Source organism: Micropterus dolomieu, linkage group LG03, assembly GCF_021292245.1.
Source record: "Micropterus dolomieu isolate WLL.071019.BEF.003 ecotype Adirondacks linkage group LG03, ASM2129224v1, whole genome shotgun sequence".
Lineage (NCBI taxonomy): Eukaryota > Metazoa > Chordata > Actinopteri > Centrarchiformes > Centrarchidae > Micropterus > Micropterus dolomieu.
The window spans coordinates 1,798,889-1,809,596 of NC_060152.1; the positions used below are offsets into that span (position 1 = coordinate 1,798,889).

At 41.1% G+C, this 10,708-nt stretch overlaps 1 protein-coding gene across 5 annotated transcripts in view; it reads left to right on the forward strand.

Moving 5' to 3' along the window:
- The window catches only part of LOC123968247 (atrial natriuretic peptide receptor 1-like), a 169,179-nt gene extending 158,649 nt beyond the window's left edge, over window positions 1-10,530 (forward strand). For 4 of the 5 annotated variants that reach the window (XM_046044866.1, XM_046044862.1, XM_046044865.1 and 1 more), the window contains 5 exons: window positions 2,648-2,771; window positions 3,236-3,304; window positions 3,855-4,029; window positions 4,560-4,658; window positions 7,707-10,530. In XM_046044866.1, coding sequence (XP_045900822.1) covers window positions 2,648-2,771; window positions 3,236-3,304; window positions 3,855-4,029; window positions 4,560-4,658; window positions 7,707-7,852 — 613 coding nt within the window. In that variant the 3' untranslated portion in view covers window positions 7,853-10,530. Of the gene's footprint in view, window positions 1-2,647; window positions 2,772-3,235; window positions 3,305-3,854; window positions 4,030-4,559; window positions 4,659-5,634; window positions 6,114-7,706 lie in introns of those variants that run through there. The other variant, XM_046044864.1, reaches the window with a different exon arrangement.
- The last annotated feature ends 178 nt before the right edge of the window (window positions 10,531-10,708 follow it).

Here is a 10,708-nt window from a genome sequence, read left to right on the forward strand (position 1 = left end):
ACAGTGAGTACTGCATATACCGCTGTACCAGATACTACCACAGTGAGTACTGCATATACAGCTGTACCAGATACTACCACAGTGAGTACTGCATATACAGCTGTACCAGATACTACCACAGTGAGTACTGCATATACAGCTGTACCAGATACTACCACAGTGAGTACTGCATATACCGCTGTACCAGATACTACCACAGTGAGTACTGCATATACCGCTGTACCAGATACTACCACAGTGAGTACTGCATATACCGCTGTACCAGATACTACCACAGTGAGTACTGCATATACCGCTGTACCAGATACTACCACAGTGAGTACTGCATATACCGCTGTACCAGATACTACCACAGCTGTACCAGATACTACCACAGTGAGTACTGCATATACCGCTGTACCAGATACTACCACAGCTGTACCAGATACTACTACAGCTGTACCAGATACTACCACAGTGAGTACTGCATATACCGCTGTCCCAGATACTACCACAGTGAGTACTGCATATACCGCTGTACCAGATACTACCACAGTGAGTACTGCATATACCGCTGTACCAGATACTACCACAGTGAGTACTGCATATACCGCTGTACCAGATACTACCACAGCTGTACCAGATACTACCACAGCTGTACCAGATACTACCACAGCTGTACCAGATACTACTACAGCTGTACCAGATACTACCACAGTGAGTACTGCATATACCGCTGTACCAGATACTACCACAGTGAGTACTGCATATACCGCTGTACCAGATACTACCACAGCTGTACCAGATACTACCACAGCTGTACCAGATACTACTACAGCTGTACCAGATACTACCACAGTGAGTACTGCATAAACCGCTGTACCAAATACTACTACAGCTGTACCAGATACTACTACAGCTGTACCAGATACTACTACAGCTGTACCAGATACTACCACTATACTAAACGGCAAAGGAAGACATTGTGCACATGAGAAACATGCAAAGCAACAAAATGAGTTTTGTTCAACATATAGCGGAGCTTTTTAAAGAAAATATTCAGATGTAACTCCCAATGTACATCTTCTGTCCTTGGGCAAGATACTGAACCCCAAACTGCCCCTGGTGGCTGTTCCACCAGTGTGTGAATGTTAGTCTATGTTTGAGCACTTAGGCTCAGTGTGTGAATTTGTGTCTATGGTGAATGCAATGTAGTGTAAAAGCGCTTTGAGTGGTCGCAGAGACTTGAAAGGTGTTATACAGAGCATTTACATTTCTGTAATCATGAACATTTTCACAAGTAACTAATGGATTAGATTACTGCATTTACTTCTGCACCAGATAGTACCAGTCAGTGCTGCAGTTTACAGTTTTCTGCACCATTTTATACACATTTCCTTGGTACTTTATTATCTCCCTTGTTGTGAATAATTTTAGAGCATTATAGCCTAAATTGTTATTATTAATTATTACAGCGATGGTGGTCTACATTGTCATCATTTAAAGTCTTATTTTATAGTTAGGATCACAGAGTTAAAACTCTATAGCTCTGAGTGTATGTGATCCTTTTTGTATCTAACTGCCCAGGCTCAGCAGTAGCGTGTGTGTGTGTGTGTGTGTGTGTGTGTGTGTAAGCAAGCATGTGTGCTTTGGGAGCAGAGTGAGGGAGCACAGTAACTCAGCACCAAGACACCAGCTAAGGAAAATGGAGAAGCAGAATTAGTGAAAATTGTGTTCATTCATCAATATAGTCCATCACAGTAAGAATGTCCTGTCTCTAGCACACAGCACAAAAGACACCAGCTTATTCCACAAAGTCAGGTTATGGTTAAAAATGGCATGATCAGCAGAGGGCATGCCTAGGACACAGAGAGGGGGAGCAGAGCAGCCAAAAAATAAACAAATAATTTTTGTCTGCATTTTGTTATTTTAATTATTTTAATCTTTTTAACTACATGTGCCTTGTCTTTATTTTGAAGTGGTGAACTGTAGTCATAAACAAAGAAACAAGCTCACTGTGGTTAAATCCTTGAGTGGGAGTACTGACTGCAGACGCTGTAACTATGCATGCCTTGTTCAACTGTTATCTACTGTAAATTATGACTGCAGGAGAGGCTGCAGGTGTGCAAAATCTGCTGACGCTGTGAGTGCATGCTTTGGTCTGCTGTTATCTACTGTTGTTATGACGACATGAGAGACTGTTGATGTATTAGTCTGCTGATATTAAGACTACATGTTTAATTACTGATTAAGACTATGCGTTTAATTACTGATTAAGCGTTTGATTGTCAACTTCCAACCTCTGATTAATACAGCCTATATGAACTTTGAGTGAACTTGCTCAAGGAATTTTTGCTGAACAGAAAAGACGACGATGCTTTATAAAAACGCATCATAGTGGATGACGAAAACGCGACATTCATTTACATGTCCAGCCTGTAATTTTGCTATAAAATATATATATAAGTAGATAAGTAATTATTACTACAATTATTAAATTATTTGCAGAATTCTGCATATAAAGATCGATTTACATCGAGGTAGCTTTTTCTCAGTGTGTTCAAAGACCCACTGGTTATTTCTCCTGACAGGTAGGGCTTTATTGAAACTTCATTGCATTAGTTTTCTTCACATTTACTCTCTCTCTGTGCACCTCTCTCGCCCTCAGCTCAGTGGCGGAGCAGTTGAAGCGCGGTGAGACGGTTCAGGCCGAGGCCTTCGACTCCGTCACCATCTACTTCAGTGACATCGTGGGTTTCACGGCCATCTCTGCAGAGAGCACACCGATGGAGGTGAGCAGATTTATTCGGTACACCTTTCTATTGCTGGGTAGAAAAGTAGAAACATTCTTCAGAGATTCTGTTTCATGTTGACATGAAAGCATCGGCTGCACATTTATACTGCCCGTTCCACCACATCCCAGAGGAGCTCTGCAGGACTTCACAGAACTCACTGTCATGTTGGTTACTGGTGACATAAATACTCAGAGCTCAGCTGGTTACAGCACCAGCAGCCTGAACAACTCACACAAGGCGGGATGGACCAAATTCTGGAAGCAGAGGGAAACAACAACTAGCCTGACTCTAAACCTCTGCGTGTGAGGATGCTGCACCTTGTTATAATACGTAGAGCACTCTGTTGATGTTTAGTGTTGTTGGTCTGAGGATTGGTGTATAGCACACTATAAACTCCCAAAAGGACTTTTACATATCAAGTTTTTTATTGTATCTGAGCTGCTCATCCTGTCCTTCTGCAGGTGGTGACTCTGCTGAATGACCTCTACACCTGTTTCGATGCCATCATCGACAATTTTGATGTTTACAAGGTGACAAAATCAACACAAACCTTTTTAATATAGTTGTTATTTTGGGAATTTCCTTTTAAAAAAATCATCCAGAGGAGGTTTCAGACCCAGAAGGATTTGTTGATCCACGTGGCGCAAAGTATTTGCTGCTGTTCACTGCATATTAACTGCCTGTAATACTTGATTGATCCATGAGGGTAAATTTGTTTTGTTACAGATGCTCATGTAACAAGGCATTTGAAATGTGTGGAATAATGTACAGTTATACTGCAGTATGTGACCGACGTGTGATAAATAAAGAGTGGTAATAGTAATAGTACTGATAATTAGAGCTGTAATGGATTTAAATCCTTAAAAATTGCAGTATTGGGACACAAAAGCTCAACTTTTTAGGAGCAAAGGAACCAGTATCATGAATATTGTGTTTGGTAAAAACAGAATAACTCAAATCATTTAAATGTTTATAATCTAAAGAGTTAAACTATATTTAAAAATGTGATTTTTGAGTGAAGCTGAGGTAAATCCATGAACGCAGATGGATTAAATGTTTGTGTTGCTGTGGCGCCCCCAGGTGGAGACCATCGGCGACGCCTACATGGTGGTGTCCGGGTTGCCAGTGAGGAACGGAAAGCTGCACGGCAGAGAGATAACACGCATGGCCCTCGCCCTGCTGGACGCTGTCCGAACCTTCAAGATCCGCCACCGACCAGAGCAACAGCTGAAACTGAGGATTGGAATACACAGCGGTGAGGAGAGGAGGGGAGGGTATTCATAAATACTATATATTTAGACACCAGGTGAAAAAAAGTTTTAAACCTTTTGCTCCATTTGGCACAAAGTCTGACATCATCAAATCCAACAACATTTCTAAAGTTTCTTCATGATAGAAACACATGCAGGACATTTCTATTACTATAGTATTTTTATTCAACAACAGGCTGCAAAATAAGATGATGCCAAAAAAGAAAACCATGTAAGTATAGGAGGGGAGAGCGAGATGGTTGAGAGGGAGAGAGAGGAGGAGAGCGAGGATGAAAGAGAGCGAGAGGGGTAAAGAGAGGGAGAGTGAAAGGGAGAGAGAGTGAAAGTGAAAGAGAGGGAGAGAGAGAGCGAGAGGGGTAAAGAGAGGAAGAGCAAGTGGGAGAAAAGAAAAAAGCAGGCACTGCATTCAATTTAAGAACAAAAGAACTAAACTCTGCAGTCTGCTGTGAACAGCACAGACGTCCTAGTTTCCTTCAGGATGTGCTCTCACACTTACTGTGTTGGCTGTGTTCAGGTCCAGTGTGTGCAGGAGTGGTGGGTCTGAAGATGCCTCGTTACTGTCTGTTCGGGGACACGGTCAACACGTCGTCTCGTATGGAGTCCACCGGAGAAGGTCAGAACTACAGACACACAAAGACTCAGTGAACACAACATGTTTGCATAGATTCAGGCCCACGTTAAGGTTCAATTCAAGTTCAATTCTTATTCATTAAAACAAGAGCTACAGCACCTGCACCAACTGATTGGTCCTGATTCAAATTTATATTATTGCTCTGTTAGTCCCTGTTGAACTACAAACTGGACCCCTGTCGTAGAGCAATGTTACAGTCACAGACCTCAGTTTCATTTGAGCATTTACAAGATTATTGCTAATCAGCTACTACAGATTTATGACTTGGACCGACTTTATCATTTTACTTGCTGAAAAAGACAGTCAGTAAAATATATTTTACCAATCAGAAACCAGTTCCAGAGCCTAATCCTTATTTCAGATAGAAGGTCAGAGAAAGTCTCAGTTTGTCGTGAAACTGTTTAACATTTAGTTTTAAATTAACATCATCTCGTCTCGCACAATATACGTCTCCAACATGTTATGCTGCATTCCATTTACCAACAAAGTCGGAGCTGGGAATGACGTCACACCGGAGTTGACGCCGTTCCAGTTACAAGTCGAAAAACCTCCCTTGCCCAGCCGTTTATTACACCTAGCCAAATGTTACCAGTGACAGCTGATAAAAATGCGTTGTGCAACACGTCCACAGACAGCACTTTGAGTTACAAATACACACAAGTGCTAATAAACAGTATAAACTACAACTTTCACTAACTGCTGATACACAGAGCAGCCATCTTGGATCACAAAGTCGAAAATCTGACTTCCCTTTGAAATTTTTGACTTCTCGTGTCAAAAAGGTGATGGAAGCAAGATGGCGCCTGTGTTTGGCCTGGCCGCTGCTGCGTCGCATGTGTATCAACTTTCAGTGTTTGTGCTGGTATTTTTTGCTATTGCTCTCGCTCTCTATACCCCTCTTGGCCCCGCTCGTGTGTCCTCCCTCCTCACCTGAGTACCGGCTCCTGTTTACGACCAGGGGCTCTGGTAATCCTAAGAAGAGACCGAGGAGAAGGGGCTGCAGAGCTGGCGCTCAGGTCAAGATGAGGTGACTTTCCTGGACGGGGGTGCTCTGGTCTCATTGCAGAAAACGAACCCGGTGGTTGCCGCAGGTTTCCCTCCAGGATGCGGTTGGAAATGCTCCCCAGCTGCAACGCCCCTGGATGTCTCTACCCCTCGGACGAGAACCACTTCTGTCCCAGCAACATGCTGATGGGATTTGCCAATACTGATGGTGGGGGTGGTGATGGTGCATAGACAAGATGCTTGCCTTTGGTGTGGGAGACCCGGGTTCAGTTCCCACTGTGAGATATGTATAGCAATTGTTAGTCGCTTTAGATAAAAGCGTCAGCTAAATGAATAAATAACAACTATAGTCTTGGGGGGTAGCTTGGTTAAGCGCAAGAAAGTCCATTTGGTTCTGCCAAGTTTCAGTCAGACACAGAAAATCCAGTTATGATGTTGCGTATTATTAATTAGTGAGCGAGTGTTCAGCAGCATAAATGAGGCAGATTTATGTCATCCCTATATATTGGCATAGGGGATCAACAGCCCGTTCTAAGGGCTGTAGGTTAAATGAATGTAGGCGCAGCTCACTCTGATGACGTCGTCGCTGAGTAGTGACTAAAGTTTCTAGTGACATTCTGATGTCAGCTGACTCTAATGAATATACCGTTTTGGTCCTCTTGGACCTTTCATCTGCTTTTTATACTGATGATCACAATATTATGATAAATAGACTCCATGATCTGGTTTGGATGTCTGCATCAGTTTTAAAATGGTTCTCATTCTACCTTTCTGGTAGAAGTTTCAGTGTTTATGTAAATCAGATCATGTCTGAAACTGCAGGGTTGTTGTGTGGGGTACCTCAGGGTTCTGTCTTGGGACCCAACCTGTTCCTTTTGTATATATATTTCATCTTGGACAGATAATTAGTCAATTCAGTGACATATCTTTCCATCTGTATGCGGATGACATTCAACTGTACTGCTCGTTTAAGGAAACTGAGTTCCACAAATTGTCTTCTTTAATTAACTGCTTGACCAGTATTAAACAGTGGTTATGTGGCAACTTCCTGCTTCTGAACTCAGAGAAAACGAACACTTTTTACATGTTTGAGTAAGAAGGAGCTTTACCGTCTCCAGGCTGTTCAGAACTCTGCTGCAAGGCTTTTAACTCACATTAACAAAAGAGCGCACATCACACCTGTTTTAGCAGCACTTCACTGGTCCAGTCCAGTATAGAATTCAATTTAAAATCCTGGTTCTTACTTTTAGAACCCTGCACGGTCAGGTTCCTCCCTACATAGCTGAGTTGATACAGCTTCATACTCTGACCCGTAGTCTGAGGTCATCAGGTCAGAGGCTTTTAAAACCAGAGATCAATCATTTCAAGCAGTGGCACCTAGAATGCATTGCCTCCCTTTCTACGTTGTCTTAATTTTGTTGATTCTTTTAAAAAGTAACTGAAGACGCTGCTTTTCAAGCAGGCTTTCAGTTAGACAAGGGGGTTTTATGGTTTTTGTTCTTTGTTTTCCATTTGTATTTACATTTTCTTATACATTGTATTTTACTATTTTGTATTGTTTTCCAAAGTGTGAAGCACTTTGTGATTTTTATCTGTGAAAGGTGCTATAAAAATAAACTTTACTTACTTACTAAATGGAATGCACCATTACCACTGTAATGCTAAGCTAACGTTCATTGCTTGCTACTAGCTAGGTAACTTCGCTATGTTCCACACACAGATGCATCTCACCTGATGGGTTTAATCCAATGACTCCTGGTCCTTTCATCACATCATCTACACATGGAAGCTCTTTGATGTATTTTCAGAGTCACTAAGACATTTTTTATATCATAATCTTTTAAAGTGGCAAACGTGTGAAATTTAGGACACAATTCAAATGGGATCAGAAACATTAGTTGTCTCTTGCCGGTGGCTTCCATACATATTTCTTCTGAAATAAGGTCCACAGGAAGGGGAGGGGCTTAAGCTCTCTGTAGGACATTGGTCAAATTACCTCATGTGAACTTGTGTGTCTTTGTGCAGCGCTGAAGATCCACGTGTCGGCTGCGACTCGTGACGTCCTGATGGAGTTCAACTGCTTCCAGCTGGAGCTGAGAGGAGAAATCGACATCAAGGGCAAAGGGAAGATGACCACCTATTGGCTACTGGGGGAGAGTGACAGCCAATGACAAAACACAGCCGTCAACAGTGGACAGAGAGGGGAGGAGGGGGGATGAGAAGGAAATGAGGGAACAGAAGAGAAAAGGAAAGAGGGAAGTAGAGAAGAAAATAAGGGAGCAAATTAAGGACGAGACGGGAAGAGGAAAAGTTCAGGGATATGAAGAGATGTCACCGTAGACGTCTCAGGTCGTCGTCTCCTCCTCCTGTTTTTTTATTTTGAACAAAGGCCTCGAAGGTTTCAGACTTCACAACACAGAGAGAGTACTGGAACATTCACCTCACACATGAAGGATCAAACTGCTGAATTAAAAAGGAGGAACGAGGACGAGTGAGAAAGAAAAACAAAGAGGAGGAGGAACAGAGTGACGGGTGGAGGCCTTGATGTTGATGGAGAAATACCTGCACAGAAACCTGCAGAGGCGGGAATCAAACTGGACAAATGAAGGGCTGGTGAACATAATGTAAATGAAACCAAACCAAAATATTAACAGACTCTTTAGATTCTGTGATCCAGATCCTGTCTTTAAAATGTTGCACCGCTGCCACTTTCAGTTTTACAAAGAACATCTACATTTGTGTTAGTTTAGAGTTGTTTTCAAGTCCCTGTCTCAGGTTGTTCTTCACTGCTGCACGTAAAAGGTGTCTTCAACCAGCCCAGAATCAGGTGTGATTTAGCCCCTGGGTGGGGAGTGGGGGGTTCCGACTTCAAGGATTAAAACTAACTTGGCAAATGTAAAGTTTTACAACACCCCCATTGTTTGTATGTAAATATAAGTAGTTCAAGTTCAGTGAAAAACCCTAAAGTAGGGCCGGGCAATATGGCCAAAAATGTTAGTTAGTAAATCTTTTCAGTCCCTTTTCCTCAAATTAATTTTAATAGAAAAATTAAGTGCTAATTTGTTTGTGATTCAAATGAATTAAACCAAATATTTACTGACAATATAGTGAACATTTATATAGTTGAGGAAATTTATATTGCCATAATTATCATCGTTTTATTGCTCAGCCCTAACTGAAAGCTTCAGTGTGTACGTTTTAGTGGCATCTAAACGTACACACTAAAACTCCATTTAATTGTTCATTTTAGATCTGAATGTTGTTTTTAACTTTGGCAGTTTGCTGCTTACTTTTGTCCCATTTAAGCTTTTTCACTGGACTTAAACTACTTAGATTTACATACAAACTAGAGCTATAGGGTGTTCTGCCCAGCTGCTTCCTGAGCTTTCAGTGGAAGAGACAGTCCTGAACAGAGCTCGTTGTTTAGGCTGTGTCCGAAAATCGCCATTTTGTAGTGCTGTCCGAATGCATAGTTATAATTATTATACCAGATACCAGTGGTTCTCAAACCTTTTCACGTCACGGACCCCTAATTGGAGACAAATTAGACCATGGATCCCTGTTTGAGAAGAAGATTTTGTCCCAGGGTTCTTAATCCCTGTCTGTTAAGATTTTTGCTTTTAGATGATTTATTTATTAGAGTAATAAATCCTTTGTCATTGTGGGACAGAATTATGAGAAAATAATAGTTTCCCCTTTTTGCTGGGGGTCCCTGGATCCCACTTTGAGAACCACTGGCCTATATAGTATCAACAAGTGTACATCCGATGGTGAATAACCAACCCACAATCATGCATTGCGCTGATAATTATAAATAATTATCCACCAGCCAACGTTCATATCTGGTTTTAGTTATACCGGAGCAGAGAGAATTGATTTTCAGACACAGCCCTTAGTGTAAATCAGGTGAGCTGTGGCTCATTTAAAATTTGTAGTGTTAGTAAACACACTAAATTAAAACACATGATGGCTAGCTTTGCAAAAAAACCTAAACAAAACAAAAAACCCCCTTAAAGTTTGGGTGCAGCTCCTCATTAGCTCTTTTGGAAATAAAAGTTCTCTGTACATATACAAAACATTCCTTTCTGTTTTTAAATGAAAGTTTATTACCTGATGGTTTGTTTTTGAAATTCAATTAGGAAAAAGTCACATAAGCTCCATTCTGTTTTAACCTCTCTGTACAGCGAAATTACTTCTTGTTTAAGTTCAGCCAGGAGTTAAAACTGTGGGAGGATCAAACCTGTGACGTCCCAGCACTCCTCTCTGCTTGGACGCTTTCCTGACCTCTTTACAGCCAGTGGATTTCAGATGTACAACAGAATATTTTCTCGTCAATTACACAGATTCAGGAACTGAAAAAGTCTCAAAAAATGTTAACGTGGTTTAACTTATGAACACATATTTTTATATAGTGCCATTACACATGTATTACAAGTGGAGTTTAAAAGTTTTAGAATATACATCTAATTTTTGGGAAATTATCATTAAAGCTCATCATTGTGCATCTCTTAAGAGATTCCAGTCATCACAGGTCAACTCATCAATAACCTGCTGTCATTTATTGTTTCGTTTTGTCAATCATTTCTGTAAGATAAATTTGAACTATATTGTTTTCCCTCGATGTTGCACTTCCCCTCTGGTGACATTTTGCATTCCTGCATGAGGCTAAAAGGTTAGTTCAAGTGGGGATTCAGAAAAGTGAAAGTGAGCCATTTGTTGTTTTGTTTTTAAACTTGGGATCAAACCTGCGGTGTTTGTTTGTACTGACCTGTAGTGGCCTGAATAAAGTGCTGTGCAGAGCCAGTTGTTCTGGGTTGCAGTTTGTAAAAAAAATAAATAAATAAAATTCTGATGTCGTTACTGTTAAGATGCAGAAGATAATACAGTTAATACCATGATGTGCATTATTTTCAGATAATCGTACGGTATTGATTTAGCATCAGTATTTCAGACCGATACTCAGCTAAAACAATAAGCTCCTGTCATTGCTGGCAGGTGTCCGTCGCATAACAGGGATAATTCACAAT